The sequence below is a fragment of the Cervus elaphus genome, chromosome 25 (assembly GCF_910594005.1).
Source record: "Cervus elaphus chromosome 25, mCerEla1.1, whole genome shotgun sequence".
In the NCBI taxonomy this organism is placed as follows: domain Eukaryota; kingdom Metazoa; phylum Chordata; class Mammalia; order Artiodactyla; family Cervidae; genus Cervus; species Cervus elaphus.
The window spans coordinates 8,155,490-8,174,443 of NC_057839.1; the positions used below are offsets into that span (position 1 = coordinate 8,155,490).

Here is an 18,954-nt window from a genome sequence, read left to right on the forward strand (position 1 = left end):
CTCTCTGCTTCCTAAACACGGATGTGTCGCGTTTCTTTCTGCAACCAGAGGATCTGTCATAAAGAGGTGTCCACTGAATAACTTAAAATGGATGAGTGAATGAATGACAGTCTTCTAGTTGGCCAGGAGACTTTACAGAGCAAGGAGAATTTGTTCAGAAGCCTGTTATGAGGCCCAAGTTACCTTCAACGCCTCTTCAAGCTGACAAAGGACTATTATTTCTTAATCTCTTCATCCAGGCCACAGTTGAACCAGCCACACCCCTAGAACACAAACCAGGCTCCTATTACAGAAAAACAAATCTGACCTGGCCATTTCCCTGCCTCAAACAACTTTCCGTGATGTGTTTGGCAAGAGGGGGTAGAGACCAGTGAGCATTTGGAGCCAGGGCACTTTCTCCATTATAGAATGTTCATGCGTTTATCAATTGATGCATTCAGCAATCATTTAATTAGCACCTGCTGTATGCCTGGCCCTATACATGTTACTTCATCTTTACAGCAAGCTTTTAGGGCCATGTATTTGTTAACTGTTGCTGCCTAACAAATTGCCCCAAACTTAGTCACTTAGAACAACAGACTTGTCATTTCATGGGATCCAGATGCAGCTCAGCCGCATGCCTCTGGGTCAAGATCTCCTGAGAGGTTGCAGTCAAGTGGTGGGTCAGGGCTGTGGTCAGCTCAAGGCTCAACGAAGGCTGAGGGATCCACTCCAAGTTCAATCACATGGTTGCTGACAGGCGCCAGAAGACTCGCTAGTGAGCTCTCCCACGGGACCTCTCCACAGGGCTGCTGGCTTGCCCAGAGCGACTGATCCGAGAACCAGTGTTCAAGGCAGAAGCCACCATCTTTCTGTATCGTAGTCTTAGGAGCGGCATGCCACTGTATCTGCCATATTCTGTTCATTCAAAGTGAATCACAAGTCCAGCCTACACTGTAAGGACGGAGATTATGAAAGTGTTTGAATACAAGGAGGTGGATTAATTGGGATGGTGATTTTAGAGGTTACCTGCCATAGGAAAGGTATTATTATCTTTCACTGCATACTCAGACAACCAGCTAGTTAAACTGTGTGTCCACGTCTCTCAGCTAGAGAGTCAGCTGATTGCAGTGCTTTACCATTTCACTAAGCCTGTTGGCGGTGAGGTGGAAGAAGGCAGGGAGAAGGTGCTGGTAGAACAACGAATGGGGGATGGCGTCTTTATTGACTATCTATACTGTGTAACTGAATAACGACAACTTAGTGGCTTACGATAAACATTTATTATCTCACATAGTTTCTAAGAGTCAGGAGGAATCCGGGAGTGACTTAGACGAGTGACTCTGGGTGAGGGCTTCTCCCGAGGCTGTAGTTAAGCTGTGGGCTGGAGCTGCAGCTCTGAAGACTTGGAGGCTAAGGATCGACTTCTAGGATGACTCGCTCACACGGCTGTTGGCAGGAGGCCTCAGTTCTTTGCCATCCGACCCCTGTCTAACCGTGCTTGAGTGTCTTTATGACCGAGAAGCTGGTTTTCTCCAGAACAAGTGATTCAGGAGAGCCTAAGGAGAAGCCTCAATGCCCTTACTACCTGGCCTGCAGAGTCATATGAGGTGATTTCTGCAATGTCCTGTTGGTTACCCAGCTTGGCACTTCGCATTGTGAGAGGTGATTACACAAGGGCATGGGAATATCAGCCACCGAGGCTGGCTACAATAGGGTCCTGAAAGATTAGCAATCCTAAAACTCAGTTTTTAGTAAGTTACTCCCTTGGTCAAGAGATGCAGGGTTTTCTCATTTACTGTAACACAACATCTGATTTCCTTTGTTCCATCTTACACTGTCTTCTGGGCACACAGGCCATCTGGGACTGGCTAACAGACCTCAAGAGTCCCCACAGAGATCTTTGTTGATGTGTCCCCTCCCCGCATTCTCTCTGGGAATTCTTAGAGAAGGCCTGCCTCTCTGGGAAAATGCCACTCAGCCTTCAATACATAGTTATGGCCCTCCACCTGCCCCACCATGTGCAGGCTCTGGTTGGGTGCCAGGATACAGTGATGAGATACATCCATCCTCCACGGAGAACTTCCAGTCAACATGGGGATGAAGACACGAGCCAATTAATACTAGTCTCATCACAAACTGTGACAGTTTCTCCCCCTAAAAACCTATGGGTGTCATGTGACCATATAATGGGGGTCCTGGCCTATTCTGCATGTGGTAGTTGAACCAAGTCAGGAAATTAACTAGGCTGGGCAGGTGTATTAGTATTAGGTTCAGGTGTAAGTGTCTGAAAATACAAAATAACAGTAACTTAAACCAGACATGTGTGTTTCTCTCTGGCTTAGAAGTTTGGGGAGATGTTTGAGGACAGGTACTGTGCCAATCAGGGGCAGGGACCCAGGCTCCCTCTCTCTTGTTGCTCTGCTCTACACGACCTTCATTGAATGGAGCAGGATGGTGGCATCCACATTCTGGGTAGCCAGAGGGAGAAAGGGACACGATGGGTCATATCCACCAATAAACCCTGAAGCAGCTACGTCTCTTTACATCTCAATGGCCAGAATTTAGTCACATGACCACACCTAGCTGCAAGGGAAGCTAGGAAATGTAACTTTCCTTCTGAGCACCCGTATGCCCAGCCAAAAATCGGGAGCTCCATCTTCATGCAAAAATAGCAACCATAGTCAAACCTCTCTTACATTACTCTGTGCTAGGCACTATCCTAAATCCTTGACATTCATCAACACATTTTATCCTTCCAACAGGTCTATGCGGAAGGTATTATTATTGTTCTAATTTTACAGATGAGGAAACTGAGGTACAGAAGTAAAATAAATTAGTAAGTAGACAGACTAGAATGTGACCCCACGCAATTTGGCTTGAGTATGGGCTCTGTTACCATAGCTAAGAGTTATGAAGAAATGGAGAATCTACCGGGAGGCACGCATATTCTCTGTTCATTACAGCAGGGTGGAACACAGAGGGATGAACGTGCTCAAGGCAAAAGAAACCACAAACGCAGAAGTCCCCCATCCCCCCAAAACGAGGTTCTTTATCACAGTGTCTCTAGGAATTCAATGGCCAATGAATCTTTTGGAGACTGTGTGAAATGCACACTTAATTCAGTAGGTCTGGGCTGGAGCTGAGAATTTGCCCCATGGGGCCTATGCAGTTGGTTGGTGGACCACCACCAGACTGTGGACGAGACCTTGAGAGGGAGGACTCATCAGATGCTTACCACTGTATGACTCCCCTCCTATATAGGGCCAGGCAAACAGTCTTTTGGGCTCAGGGGCTACTCAAGGCCCCTTCAACCTTTCTACTGCTCCTAGGAGTCAAGTTCCAGCTGAGATTTCCTCCTCTCTCCCAAGAGTGCCAGGCCCCTTGCTGGCTGAATGAATGAATGAAAACGGAAGAACAGGCAACGCTGCATAGGATCCGGAGGAAGAGTGTGGGTCACAGCCCACACCCTACACCAGACAGGAACTGGCACCATGCATTCTGAATCCTCCCAGAGGAGCAGGTACCGCCATTTCCCTCTATTTACAGATGAGACAGCCCGCTGGCCCTGCTTTTTGAACAGGAGCCCCACCCCCGTCTTCCTCCCTTGGGATTTTTCAAGCCTCTGTATTAGCAGAGCCTTGGACGTGGGGCCAATCATAGAAGGGGAAGTTCAAAATGAGTTTCTTGCACCTGGGTCTTGTATTACAACTACCAGCTCCTCTCATTCAGCAATCCTGAAAGGAGATGCTGATCACCTGTGAATTTCACAGAAGGAAACTGAGGCTCAGAGAGGTCTACCCTGGGCCAAGTCACACAACAGGTCTTGGTCTGCCGTCCACAATAGACTGGGCTCAGAGCCAGGCTCAGTGAATACCACTGAAATGAACCATATACTGAAGATGCAAGCAGAGAAGTAGAGCTAGCAGGCCAACTACAATAGCTTCAGGTGACAAGCCTTTACTAGGTGCCAGGCGTCACACTATGCAGTCTCCCCACTTTGTAATTTGATCCCCAGGAAAAACCTCCTCCGGTAAGTGTCATCCGCTTCTTCCTGCAGATGTGGAAAGGGGTGTGGACTCAGAGAAGCCCAGCGTGTTTCCGAGAGAGGCTCAGCAGGGATGTGGTTGGGTCCACTTTATAAATCTAGGCCAGCCTGACCTCCACCTTTCTTTCACGGTATAAGGCCCTTTACTCAGAGTTAGAGGCTATGCATAGCCCAAATCTGTACCATGCCATTTAATTTGCACAACTCAAGAAAGTGAAAGTCGCTGAGTCGAGTCCAACTCTTTGCGACCCCATGAACAGTACAGTCCATGGAATTCTCCAGGCCAGAATACTGGAGTGGGTGGCCTTTCCCTTCTCCAGGGGATCTTCCCAACCCAGGGAATCGAACCCAGGTCTCCCGCATTGCGGGCAGATTCGTTACCAGCTGAGCCAGCAGGGAACCCCAAGAATAGTGGAGTGAGTAGCCCATCCCTTCTCCAGCGGATCTTCCCGACCCAGGAATCGAACCGGGGTCTACTGCATTGCAGGCGGATTCTTTATCAACTGAGCTATCAGGAAGGCCTCAACTTAGGAAAACCGGTTTGCAAATGCGAAATAACGGAGGCAGTGGGATTTGCTCAAGGCCACAGAGAAACTGAGGGAAAACACAGTGGGGGGCGGGGGCTGGGAAGGCATGACTAACTGTATCTTTGGGTGCTCCCTTCCTCTCCAAGCCTCGAGCCCCACCGCGCGCCCCCCTAAGGCCCGCCCCTCCGTCCCGGCATCCAGCCCCCACCCCAGCCCCCAGGCCCCTTTAACGGTGCGGCGGAAGGGGCGGCCGGGGGCGGGGGCGGTGCCCAATGCGCCGAACGGAGCGTCACTTCCCGGCGGCCGGAGGCAGCAGCGAGTGTTGGAGGCGGGGGGCGGCCGGTGGGGGCGGGGCGGCCGGAGGCGGCGTTGGCAGCCGGCTGGGACCCACGCGGCGCCGCGGCCCACCTGGCCTGCAGCGCTCCCATCCCTGGCGGCGGCGGCACGATGCCCTTTGACTTCAGGAGGTGAGTGTGGCAACGCCGGCGCGGGGCGTGCTCGGGCACGCTGCGGACCCCTCCCGCCTGAAACGCAAAAGCAGTCCCCCACCCTATGCATGCCTCCGCCGGCCCTCGGGGACTCCAGGAGGCCCCCCTGCCGCACACAAAGCCAGCCGGAGGCTCGGAGGGCCTCGTGCAGCGGGAAGCGGGGCCACCCACCTCTCAGGCCGCTCCGCCCCTTCCCTCCCGGGGTCCCCCTCCCCAGGCTGCCCTGACACCTCGCAAAGTCGCATCCCCTTTCCCCCATACTGGGAAAATTTCCTCCTTCCCCTAGATGGGAGCAATCGAGCTAAGAAGCCATCCCCTTCCTCCCCTCTACAAAGCCTTCCTGAATCCCACCCCAGTGACAGGTGCGTCCAGGGCACCTTGGATGAGCCCCCAGGGGTCCCCAGGGGTCTGCAGCCCCCTCCCACCAGGCAGCTGCTGGAGGGTTTCAGGTTTCCGGAGGCTGAGCCTCTCCCCACTGCCTCCAGCTGGAGGCCTGTCCCTCTGCTGGTCCTACTCCTGTGCTCTGGGTCTGGGGGCTTCTTGGAGGAGGGGAGGAGACCAGACCAGGGACCTGTGGGCAGGACTTTGCAGAGAGGGCCCGGCCCCTCCTGGCCTTGGCTTTCTGCAGTCACCACAGTGAGCTCTTTGTGGGGTCCGGCCTCCGCCTGGTCCACACTGTGCTGGGCTAGGCCTTCTGGAAGCCTGACTGACAGGGTCTCCACCAGACTTTCCCCTGAGGTATGGAGCCCCAGGGGCTGCCCTGGCCTGAGGCAACATTGCTGCACGCGTATACCACGGGAAAATAGCAGGGCTTGAGTGGGTTAGAATTTAGTGCCAGCTGAATTAGAATCCTGTCTCTGTCCCCTCCACTGAGCAGGTTGGTATATTCTAGAAGTTGGGGCGAAGGCTCTGGGTACAGACTTCCCCAGAGCTGCTCAGTTGGATGATTTGGGCAAGTGTCTGAACGCTCTCAGTATCTCTGTCACCACCTGCAGATTGGGGCTAAAAATAAAGTCCCACCTGGGAGGGCTGAGAGCGTGAGAAATGCTTAATTCAGAGCCTGGTGGGGTGTGGAGTTCAGAAGTGGGACGTTAGTGGACAAGCCGCCTCTCCGTGAGGCCATTTCCTCACCCACAGACTAGGGGTTCTGGTCCCTCCCTCCCTGATGGTGTGAATGAAGCCAGGGTAAAGTGCCAGCCTTCCTGGAAGAAAGCCTGGTGGTGACCCCCAGGCGTGTGGGCATACTGGGGTGTCAGCCTGAAGAGCATGGTGGCCTGGGAACTCTTGCACTGGCGGGCACAGAGCTCAGCCTGCCGCGGGCACCGTGGCCATCTCTCAGCCTGCCATGGGCACCGTGGCCGTCTCTCAGCCTGCCCCTTCCACGCAGCCCGGGGGCTGACACCAGGGTAGTTTTCATACCAGGAGAGGCTCCTCTGATGGAACTCAGGGGCAGACCTCATGCCAACAGTAAACATTCAGGCCACAAGAGAACTGTGGTTGGCACTTCGATTCCTGGTTCCATAAAGCCTCCCCTTACCCAGGCTGATAATTCCTGCCCTTGCCTCTGTCTTCTGTGTGGTTCAGTAGATTCTGGTGATTTTGACTTTATTGAAGAAGTCACTGCTTTGGGGCATACAGTTCATTCACTCTGCACCTAACCTCACATTTTAAGGGAAGGAAGTTGAGGGCTGAGGGTCTTGCCCTAGATTGAAGGGTGGGCCAGGGTCCCAGGTTGCACAGAATTCTTGACTTGGTGCCCCTTGAGTTGGAGATTGGGCATGTCCAGGTGCCATGGGAGCCCCAGCATAATGAGGTGTTTTAATCAATTTCTTTGAAAGCTTGTGCTACTCCAGAACAGTGAGAATGTATTCAACACTTTCCATTCACACCTTGGAGTATGAGCCTAGTAACCTGCATGTCTAAGATGTGTTCCTTCCAGGGCTCAGGTTCAAAGGAAGGGTCCGCCATCCCATGCACTTCATTGTTCATTGATCAAACATTTACTGAGTGTCTGCTCTGTGCTCAGCCCTCCACCCGATGCCCCACTGCAGAGCTGGGTGACATGTGACTTATTTGCCCAGGGACAAGCGGTGGTGAACTGATGGAGCTGGGATTCAAACCAGGGACTCTTGGTTCCAAAGTCTTGGAGCTTGGTCTGTTAGCCGTGGGTGAAAAGGGAAGACTTGGAGGGTCCCCAGCCCTCTCAGATCTCTTAAAAACCTTGGGGGAGAGAGAAGGACATGGCAACCCACTTGCAGTATTCTTGCCTCGGAAATCACATGGTCAGGGGAGCCTAGTCGTCTACAGGCCGTGCACTAAACAGTAACTTCAGAGGATCCACTCCACCAGCAATATGGGCTTCCCCAGCAACCCCAGAGACGACCTGCAGTTTTACATGGTCTTTTTGTAGTCTCTTCTACATGTGTGCGTGTGTGATGTTTGTTTTGACACTTTCCACTTGATTCATCTCTTGTTCTGTAGTTTGTATAAACCTATTGAGAGTATAAAATCCAGCCACTGAATTGTGGTCACAACTATATGAACGTCTAAGAACATATATCAGTTTTGTTAGGTATATAGTGGTGCAATTTATGCTCAACTTATGTTTAGTGAAATGTACATATTGTAATTAAATAACCCTTAATAATAAAAAAAAAAGACCACGAGAGATGGAAGGGACATATTCTGGTTGAATCCCCCCGCTCCCAGTTCGAGGCCAGGGAGAAAACCAGGCTTCCTGCTCATTTTGCTCTCCTTAATACAGAATAAAATCAAGAAGGGGGAGAAAGGAACCTCTTGCCCTTTCTTAGGAGCCCTTCTTGCTTGCTTCGTGTCTGTTGGACCTCACCTCCTGTGTGCTTTCCTGTCTGTGAAATGGGGATGGAAACAGTACCCATTATTGAGAAGATTCACTGAGCCACTGTGTGTAAAGCACTTAGATGCAGAGTAAGCACCCAGGAAATTTTAGCCACTCTTTTCGTTATTGGTGTTATTTCATCGGAGCATCTATGTTGCCTAACACTATATAATTCACTTAATTATTTTGTGCTTATTTTCTTCCTTCCTCCCTTGAAAACATGAGCTCCCTCAGGCAAAGATTTTTATCTGTCTCCTTCATTGTTGTAACTCCAGTGCCTAGAAAAAGTTGCCAGGGCCACCCTTGACCTGAGGAAGGTCTCTCAGAGTCTGTCGGGGAGGCCAGTTATAATCTGATAATGCCATTTCTTCCTTTGCTGGGAGCCTTTTGGGCCCTGGGTGGGTCATTCCCCTCTGTCCTTGACCGGGTGCCTCTCAGTTGTACTGGGGGTGGGAGGAGGCCCTGGGCTCTCAGAGGTGGCTGTGTTTGCCTTGCTCCCAGGGCTTTGATTCCTTAGTCGCTGGATCTTGAAGTGGTGGAACTGGCCTTGTGACCCAGTTCCATGGGTGTTGGCCCTGCCGGACCCAGTTCCGGCTGGCAGGGGCCAGAACACCTGCTGTCTCTGGCTTGGCCCGCGGTGGGGGGTAGGGGTGCAGTTCCCATAACCAGGCCCAGAGGAGCCCGAGCAGGACTTTGAGGCACGCAGAGGTGGCCAGCTCCCCCACAGCGGCAGCCCCTGAATTGAAACACGAGGACCTGGGGCATGATGCTCCCCTGTCACTGACCATCAGGCCCCGGGAGAGTTGACTTAACCGTCTCTGAGCCTCAGTTTCTTCATTTTCAGGAGATAGCCACCTTTGTTGCCTTCCCTGGTAGGGTGGATGCAGGGGCAAATGAGCTGTCCCTGCAGGGTATGGTCAGCTACATGGTTTGTGGGGCCCAGTGCAAATGAAAACGCAGGACCCCTTGTTGGAAAAGTATTGAGCTTGTCAGGACAGTGACAGCAGAACATTAAGCCAAGTCTGAACGCAGCCCTCCGAGCGTGGGGCCCTGTGTGACCGCACAGTTCTCAAGCCCGTGATGCCGGCTCTGCTGTTGGCACCTGGTTCAACCTCCATCGCCTCTCCCTCTCGCCTTCCGAGTGGTTGGGCATCTCCAAGAGACCCTAGATCTCCTCAGAGCCCCAGGGGAGCTTTCTGAAGTTGATGTGATTTTTTTCACATCCTGGTTTCAGCCTTCAAGTAGGGCCTGTAGCTCTGATCAAGGGCAGTTTCCTTGGGTCCCCACGTGGCCTTGCCCGAGGGGGTCCCTGCAGCCCCCTACACTCCCTACACCAGTGTCGCTCCCAGCCACCACGGCGGGCTCCGAGCACGCAGCCAGCACTCGGCAGGTAGCAGCTTACCTGGGTGCCTGTATTTCTGCCTGCTTCATCCCAGAAAGAACTTGGGTAAGCTGATGGAAACACATACTTTACAACAAGTTTAAAAAAATATAAATAGACTTAAAAATGAGGGTAAAAGGGAAATAAAGATCAGACCAGAGGAAAAATTTAGGTGAAAATCAAGCCAATATTTTGTGTTTATTGAGCGCTTACTAGTGCCTGACTCTTGGTAAGAATCCTCCCTGTGCTCATTTAATCCCTCAGTAACCCTGAAAGGCAGACACTGTTGTTACCCCATTTTACAGATGAGCCAGTTGAGGTGCAACAGAGGTAAGGGACATGATGGATCAGCAGAAAGTACTGGGGGTTGGAACACCTGCTGTCTGACCCAGAGCCCTGCTTGTATCCTGTAGGCCCATCTCTAAAGCTTTCCCCTTCCATTCACCAAGTTCAGAGAGAACTGAATCCCCCTCTAATTGGATTCACTGGTTTTCTCATCTCTAATCCTTTCCCAGAAGTGCTCCTTAAGAAGCTTAAAGTCACCAACCTTTGATTTTTTTAACTAGCCTCATGTGGTCTGACACCTGATTCTAAAATTGTCTTTAAAGAACCCCCACCCCTCCCCCACCCCGCACTGTGGTCTCACAGTAATTTAGAGCAGTGGTCCCCACCCTTTTCAGCACTGGAGACTCGTGTCATGGAAGACAGTTTTTCCACAGATGGGCAGGGAGGTGGGGAAGAATGGTTTCAAGATGATTCAAGCGCATTACGTTTGGGGTCCATGCTCCTATGGGAATCTAATACTGCCGCTGATCTGACGGGAGTTGGAGCTCAGGAGGTGGGGTGAGTGATGAGGAGCTGCTATGAATACAGATGAAGCTCGCCCGCTGCTCACCTCCTGCCGTGTGGGCCCGGTTCCTAACAGCCCGTGGACCGGTATCGGTCTGTGGCCCAGGGGTTGGGGACCCTCGACTTAAAGCCTCTCACTCTGGAGGGTCCAGGTTTTCCTGCTCCAGCCCCTGGGGCTCTAGAGTGTAGGGCATGTGTTTACATGATCATCCAGACATGGAAGGAGATGGAAAATCTCTCCTCCCAAGGCGGTTTGGATTCCTGACCTCGATACTGTAGTATCTTTAGCCAGCTGTGGATTCATTAAGTTCTGTTTCCCATCTGGTAATCTGTTCATTTTTTTAATTTTGGAACTGCTCCTGGGCGGTAATGGAGAGGCAGGCAGGGTGTGAGAAGGGCGTTTGGGGTGAGACTTACCCACTCCCCTTGTATCAGTAACCTTCAGCTCTGGCGAAATGTTAAGAATCACTGGAGGAGTTTTAAAAGTCCCCAAACTCAGGTGGCTCTCCAGACCCAGAACTCAGGACTTGAGGGTGGGAGGCTGAGGCATCAGTGTTTTATAAAGGCCCCCATGTGATCCCAGGGCACAGCTCAGACTGAGAAGATTTCTCTACATCAGGAGAACCATCTTTGGCAGGCTGAGAGCACGGGGAAGGCCAGATGCTGGACTGGGTCCCTGCAGGGGAGGTTGGGGAGCGGAGTCTGGTCCCACTGGTCAACCCTGCAAGCCCCTTCCCTCCTCTGGGTTGGTTCTTCACTAGTAAAGCTGTCAATAAGGCAGGTCAGGGGTCGGGGTTGGGGGGAAGCGGTTACCTTACCATTGATATCCTTACTCTTCAAACTGTGGTCCCGCATTAACAACTTCAGCATCACCTCGGAGCTTGCCAGGAAGGCAGCATCACAGGGCCCACCCTGAATCTGCGTCTGTAGTTTACCAAGGTTCCGGGGTGCTTTGGATGTACCGTAAGGTTGACTAACTCAGCGTCGCCTAGTCTGTGTGCCTCCATCATGGGGTCCCTCCTGGGAGATCCACAGCAGGGGCATAGCTCACTAAAGACTCTGAGAGGTCCTGCACAAGAGGAACCCGAGTCACTTGGTTCAGTCCAGCTTTTGCCAAATGTACTATGTAAGCCACCATGTGGTTTATAGGGTGGCCACTATCGTTTCTCAAAATATTGTTTGGGAAACACAGCTCTAATTGATCCTTTAAGGAAGTGGTAATTAGCCTAATTGTCTGTTGTCAACTTTAACCTTCAGGTCTGTTAACTTAATTACGCTGGTCTGTGCAGGAAAAGCAGGGCTTCCCTGGTGGCTCAGTGGTAGAGAAGAATCCACCTGCCAACGCAGGAGACCCAGGTTCTATCCCTGGGTTGGGAGGATCCCCTGGAGAAGGAAATGGCAACCCCCTCCAGTATTCTTGCCTGGGAAATCCCTGGCAGGCTGCAGTCCATGGGGTCGAAGAAGAGTCAGACGCGACTTAGCTATTAAACAACAGCGTGCAGGAAAGTACCAAACAGGGAAAAAAGCCTGCCAACGCTATTCTGTGTTCGTTTTTAAGAGAGGCAGGGGGATCTCAGGGTCCCCTGTGCTACCAAGAGCTAGGGGAATATGTACAGTGCTGTACAAATCTCTCTACTCTCTGACTGGGCATTATTCCTATTTTACATCCAGGGAAATTGACCCCCAGAGATGCTGGGTCACACAGATGGTACTTCAAAGGGGCCCCAGGGGACCAGCTCAGCTCGGACACCTGAAAGCATAATCCTTTCCTTGAACGCTGCCTCTTGGAACCTTCTGGGCAGCACAGCTGGACAGGAAGCAAGATCCGTTTGAAATGGACTGAATGTTCTGTTTATCCAAAAGGTGGAAACCCTACTTGAGATGAGCAGGCTGGCTGTTACCAAACTTTAGTCACAGGTCCCTGAACATCGGGTGCTGGAAACACTTTTCTCTTGAATTTTGGTCTGAGGCTTGCATTTCTCAGGAGGAAAGGAGGCCGTCCGTATCTCATTAGTAACGCCTGACAGTCCCTCGGCTGCTGATGAGTTGTGCTTGGTGCTGGGCATGCTGTTGAACTGGAAGATCACCCTGGTCCCATGAGATAGATGCGATTGTAGTCATTTATTTTTCTGTGCTTTATCTTTTTAATTAACATGCAGTAAAAGTGGCCTTTTTGGGTGTACTCTTCTATGGCCTTCATGTCATGTGACCGCCTCACAGTCTGGATATAGAACAGTTTCATCCCCCCGAGAAACTCTAATGCTATCACTTTATTCATTAAATTTTTTAAAATTGTGGTCAGAACACTTTAAAATGAGATCTACCCTCTTAACAGCTTTTTAAGTGCACCATGATGGGTGCAGTGTGGTAGAGCAGATCTCTGGGACTTATTATTTGTCTTGCATAACTGGAACTTTATACCTGTTGAATAGCAACTTCCCATTCCCTTCTCCTCCTCCAGCCCCTGGTAACCACTGTTCTACTCTCTGCTGCTGTGGGTTTAACTATTTTAGATGCCTCCTATAAGTGGGCAGAGTAATTTGGTCTTCTGTGACTGTGACTATCTGCTTCCCTGGTGGCTCAGATGGTAAAGAATCTGCCTGCAATGTGGGAGACCTGGGTTCCATCCCTGGGTTGGGAAGAGCCCCTGGAGGAGGCCATAGCAACCCACTCCAGTATTCTTCCCTGGAGGATCCATGGGTAGAACAGCCTGGCGGGCTGCAGTTCATGGGGTTGCAACGAATTGGACACGACTGAGCGACACACACCCTTTCTGCGACTGGCTTATCTTACCTAACGCAGCGTTCACCAGCTTCATCCGTGTTGTTGCACATGGCAGAGCTTTTCCTTTTTAAAGGCTGAGGAACGTCCCATTGCAGTATACACCACATTCTCCTTATCTCCTTATCCCCATTCATCTGGCCGTGGACACTCGGATTATTTCCATATTTCGGCTGTTGTGAATAATGCTGTGGTGAACATGGGGGTGTATATATCTCTTTAAGATCCTGATTTCAGTTATTTTGGATAAATACCCTGATTACTGGTTTGGTATTTCTATTTTTAATTTTTTGAGGACCCTCCTTACTGTTTTCCGTAGTGGCTTCTCTGATTGACGTTTCCACCAACAACATATAAGAGTTCCAGTTTCCCCACATTGTCCCCAACACTTGTTATCTTTTATTTATCTGGGTGATGGCCGTCCTGACAAAGTATGAGGTGGTATCTCACTGTGGTTTTGATTTCCGTTTCCCTAATTGTTAGTGATGTTGAGGATCTTTTCCTGTTCCTGTTGGCCATCTGTGTGTCTTATGTGGAGAAGTGTCTATTCAGGTCCTCTGCCCAGTTTTAATCAGGTTATTTGGTTGTGGGGTTGTTGTGTTTTGTGTGTGTGTCATTTGCTGTGGAGTTGAAGGAATTTCTTATGTATTTTGGATATTAACCACTTTTCAGATACATAGTTCACAAATATTTTCTCCCGGTGAAAAAGGAGCCCTTTCACTCTGCTGATTGTTTCTTTTATTGATTTAATTTTGAAACAGGAAGCCAGGATTCAGAGCTGGGGGTGACTGGCCAGGCACACAGCTGAGGAAGCACGGGCCTGGGGCTTGAACTTGGGGTCTGTGAGCCAAGAGCCAGGGTGCTTTGCCCTGCGCGCCGCGGCCTCGCTGGTGCCCGGACGTTGCTGATTTTTGTGACTCCCCCCAAGGTGTGCACTATCCTTTTCTCTCTCGCTTTCACACCCAGAGCCGCTGTGGCAAGGAAGAATTTACCTAAAATTTCCCTTCACTGCTGTGGAAGCACCTGGTGCTACTTGCCTTGTTTGGCAGTTTTGCTGGGTCCGAGGGTGCCTGTGTGATGTCAGCAGGTGTCTTCAGGGCCAAGGGCTCGGTCGTGGGCCCCCGTTAGGAATGGCTTTCTTCCCCACGAATCCCTCGAGGGCTGCCTTCGGAGTGCCTTCCTTGGGACAGACCCTCACACTCAGCCCATCTGGCAGATCGTCCTGGATACGAAGCCCTTCCCCGAGTTCACTGGGCTCTGGGCCCTGAACACGCCCCCTGACTCTGTGAGCCTCCCTTTTCCTCATCTGTGTGTTGGGGTGCTCACACTTCTCCGCAGGACTTCTGTGAGGGTGGCATGGACTCGTGTGGATTGCGGGACGAGTGTGCTTAGAAGACAGGGTGTTTCTCTCCTCCTGGCCTTGCCTGGCAGCCCTTAGCTCTGCTCCATGCAGAGCCCTGGGGACCTGCGCAGGTGGACGTGGCAGAGCCGGGACTCCTGGGGGGTGCAGGGCAGAGATGTGCTCTGGTGAGGACACCTGGGGCGGCTCAGCCCAGAGCGGCCTCCCTTCTCTGAGTGGCACCCACATGGTGGCCCCAGAAACCAAGGCAGCAGTCACTAGTGGGAGAGCAGTCACAGGGTCACACGCAGATGCCCTCAGGAAGGCACCTTGGGGTGTGGGGGGCAGCTGGGTGCAGAGAGCTAGAGTCCGTCAGAGACACGGGGTGGGGGGAGGCAGCTGGGTGCAGGGGGGCTGGAGCCCGTCAGAGACACGGGGTGGGGGGAGGCAGCTGGGTGCAGGGGGGCTGGAGCCCGTCAGAGACACGGGGTGGGGGGCAGCTGGGTGCAGGTGCTGGAACCTGTCAGAGACACGGGGTGGGGGGCAGCTGGGTGCAGAGAGCTGGAGCCCGTCAGAGACACGGGGTGGGGGGGAGGCAGCTGGGTGCAGGGGGGCTGGAGCCCGTCAAAGACACGGGGTGGGGGGCAGCTGGGTGCAGGGGGGCTGGAGCCCGTCAGAGACACGGGGTCGGGGGGAGGCAGCTGGGTGCAGGGGGGCTGGAGCCCGTCAGAGACACGGGGTGGGGGGCAGCTGGGTGCAGGCGCTGAAACCCGTCAGAGAGTGACTCTCCGTTGGGAAGGGGCAGCTCCCTGTGGCTTGTTGCCCTCCAGATCACCCTGTTTTTCAGGAAATGATGAAAATCTCATAAATTGCGTGAAAACGATTAGTAACTGCTTTCAATTTTATTTTTGTTGAACATTATGCTGGGCCAAACCAAAGCCTTCTGAGGGCTGACGACGGCCTGTGGCTGGCGGCGGGTGGGCTGTGTGTCACACATACCAGGGAGCCAGCACATGCTCGCCTGGTGGATAGGACTTGGGGTGGAGCCCCTGGACTCAGGAAGGGGTCTGGTGGGTCTGGACTTGGAGCCAGGAGCAGAGGAGTGAGGGGCCCCCAGGTTTGGGCAGAGGCATCTCAGGGCACGGTTCCTCCTGGCCTGGGGCTTTCCTCCCGTGGATGGTGCTGGGGGCGCACGGCCAGCTCTGCCACCAGACCTGACTTTCCTCCTCTGCAGTCCTGGGCTGGTGAAAGCTCAGTTGGAGTGGCATTCCTTCTCCAGATCCCTGAATACCCTCAGCCCCCAGGGTGTCTCTCAGGTACCTCCCCACGCTGTGCCGTGCCCACAGTTCCCGCGATGGTCCCTGCTTATCCAGTGCCAGGCTGGAGGCCTTGCCTGGTTCAGGTCACCGTCCGATCAGGTTGGAACCTGGGGTCATTCCCATTTGCCTAATGAGCATGCTGGGCACAGAGGGGACGGGACTTGGCCAAAGTCACACAGTGGAGCACTCTGTGATGCCAGAGCTGGTTTTCTTACCCAGCTTGCATGCCCCAGAGGGGAGTCTTATCACCTTGGTTTTTGGGGGCCGCTCCATGGAGGCTCCCGATGGCAGCTGCTGTCTGCTCAGTTGTGTTTGCTGTTTGTTGCCCTGGAAGCTGTGCTGGGGGAGGGGCTCCGGGTTGCCTGAGAGGAGGCCGCGCTCAGAGACTGTTGCCCGTATTCAAATGTGTACACCTGGGGGTGGGGGTCAGCTGGAACCCTGCTGAGGGGAGCAGTGCAGCCCTTCCCGTGGGGCAGGTGGGGCTGGCCAGCCTGCCCTTGCTCTGGCGGCCTCTGGAGCCCCAGTCAACAGGCCAGCCCTGGGCTGGGGTGGTGGAGACTTTGTTGAACATATTTCTTGAGGGCCTGCTGTGTGCCAGGCAGTGTGCTCAAAGCTGGGGATACAGCGCTGAGCCAGCCAAGCAGCTCCTGCCCCCCCAGCCTCATGGGACATGTTTTGTCGGGCTTCTCTGGGGGCCCAGACAGTAAAGAATCTGTCTGCAACGCAGGAGACCTGGGTCTGATCCCTGGATCAGGAAGGTCCCCTGGAGAACAGGGTGGCGCTTCTCTCTTTTTCTTAAATTAAAGACACTTTTAAATTTAGAATAGTTTAGAGTTACAGGAGAGTTGTATAGGTGGTACAGACGCCCGCCAGTGTTCCCCATGGTTCACACATCTGTCCCAACTAGGAACCTGGCACTGGTGTGTTATTAACTAGACCCTCCAGACTTTATTTGGATTTTACCTCTTTTCCACTAATGTCCTTTTTTTTGGGGGGGGGGCAGGCTTTTTATTTCAAAAAGATAATCAATTTTCAGCATCCGAACAGTTACACTGTTGGTTTTCCTTTCTCCCAACTGGCTCCTAAAGAGACCACACCAGCAGGGAAGGTACACACCTAACAGACCTTCCTGGATCCTCACCAAAAAGGGCAGATTGAGTAGGAAAGAAATGTTTAAAAGCCCAGTGCGTTGCCATCCCACAGACCATAATTTTCACAACCAGATGGGGTAACCAGTGCACCCCAACCTGAAAGAAGCAGTTTCAACACAATTTAAAATTTAAGAACAACTCTGTTCCACTATGTCCATTTATTGCTCCAGGATCTAATGCAAGAGGCAACCTTGCATTCTGTGGTCACGTCTCCCCCCAGCTCTGCCTGGGGACAGGTCCTCCGTCTTTCTTGTTCTTCATGACTTTCTTGTTCTTCAGTCTTGAAGAACACTGTCCAGGTGTCCTGTGGGATGTCCCCCACCCTGGGTTTGTCTGACGTTTTCTCAGGATTAGGCTGGATGGAGGGTGGAGTGCCCTTCTCAGCACATCCTGTCGGGGTTACCTGACACCCGCATGGCGTCAGGTTGGCATTGACCTTCAGCCAGATCCGACGGCGTTTGCCAGGCAGCCTCCGTCACACTCCTTATCGATCAGCAGTCTTTCCCCCCTTCACTCTCAGCTGGCCCTCCCGCGGGGAAGCAGAGCACCCAGTTCTGGAATCCCTTGCGGAGTTTCACGTGCTCGCTGTCAGCAGGGCCTCTTCCCGCTCCGCTGGTGCAGGACGGGCTGACGCAGACACCTGTGTCCCTTCCGAGCAGGTCGAAGGTGTCTCACCATGCCCGCTTCAGTGCTTTCCGTTACACCCCATGCCCTTTGAAAGAAGAGCCGGTCACAAGGTCTGGAGGAGCCGTAAGAGGGCCTTTGAAAGGACCAGGCGTGTTCCGTCCGGCTCAGGGAGGCGCTCGCCCCTCGGTCTTTCATGCCCCTCCGTAGACAGAGCAGTGAGCCTGGCCCCGCTAACGCCTGTGGCTCCAGGAGGTTGGCTTAGATGAGGCGCATCTCCCCACTCATCTCTGCGGGCTGAAATCTCACCCACCCTCCTGGGAGGCCTTGAACACCACGTCCTCCGAGAGACCCCCTGTTCTTTGTGGGGTGACGCGCCCGCCCGCAGCCCTCCCTGACCGCGCGCTCCTGTGTCCGTCCGTCTCAGGGGCAGCCGCCTCTCTGCTCCCTTCCCGCCTGCTTGCGGGGCTCCAGGCCACGGCAGTGCCGCTCATGCCATCTCCTGCAGGACTCTGCCCGGGGCTGACCCGTAGTCAGGGCGTGGTAGCCCCTGGGGGTGTGCTTAGCAGAGTCTGCGTGGCGTTGTGACTCTGACAGCCCTGGATTCAGGTCTCAGCTTCATGGCTTCCCAATGTGTGACTTTGGGCAAGAAGCCCTCTGGGTCTCCATTACCTCATTGAGACATAATAAACCTACTCAGTAGGGCCTGGCTCCCCGTCCCAACATGAGGACTAACTGAGCTTGTCTCCATGAAACCCTCGGGCCTATGCCTGGCATCTGTTAGGTGCTCAGTGATTACAGAGAAAAGCACAGGGTATCAGGCTGGTATAGAAGATTCCAGGTTGGCAGGAAACTGGCCTAGAGGTGCCCCCTTTGTATTAGCCTCAGTCAGCTAATTCTCATAAGCAGACTGAAAATCTCAGTGATTAATGCACCAGACGTTCATTTCTCCTGAGAAGTCCTGAGGTGGTGTGGCCTCTGCCCCACACAGTACCCAGAGCCTCAGGTGTCTACCGTCTTATGCTTCTTTTCCCAAGGGTGTGTCGGATCCTTTCTGAAGCCTGGCAGTGAGGGGAGAGAAAGGAAGGCTGTGCGGGGCCTCATGGAAGGTCTGGATGTGGCACTGTCCCTTCAGCCTTGGGCTGTGGGCCTCAAAAGAAGAAAAAAGGACAGTCCTTGATACATATATCACTAGCAGAGGTAGGAACTCAGTCGGTATTTTCTATCTCCCACCATCCTGGGACCATTTCCCTACTCTGGAGGTGTGTTCCTAAACAGCATATGTTATATATTCAGTAACTTTTACTGAAGCTACTCAGCTTCCCAGGTGGTGCTGATGTAAAGAACCCGCCTGACAATTCAGAAGACATAAAAGATGCAGGTTCAGTCCCTGGGTTGGGAAGATCCCCTGGAGGAGGGCATGGCAACCCCTTCCAATATTCTTGCCTGGAGAATCTCATAGACAGAGAAACTGATGGGCTGTGGTCCTTAGGGTCGCAAAGAATTGGATATGACTGAAGTGACTTACTGAAGCTGAAACTCCAATACTTTGGCCACCTCACGTGAAGAGTTGACTCATTGGAAAAGACCCTGATGCTGGGAGGGATTGGG

General features: G+C 52.8%; 1 protein-coding gene across 1 annotated transcript in view; it reads left to right on the plus strand.

Moving 5' to 3' along the window:
* The first annotated feature begins 4,858 nt into the window (after positions 1–4,858).
* ERGIC1 (endoplasmic reticulum-golgi intermediate compartment 1) overlaps positions 4,859–18,954 on the plus strand; it is a 113,525-nt gene continuing 99,429 nt past the window's right edge. The window contains exon 1 of the mRNA XM_043887099.1: positions 4,859–5,021. Within this exon, the coding sequence (XP_043743034.1) occupies positions 5,002–5,021 (20 nt within the window). The 5' untranslated portion in view covers positions 4,859–5,001. The remainder of the gene's footprint in view (positions 5,022–18,954) is intronic.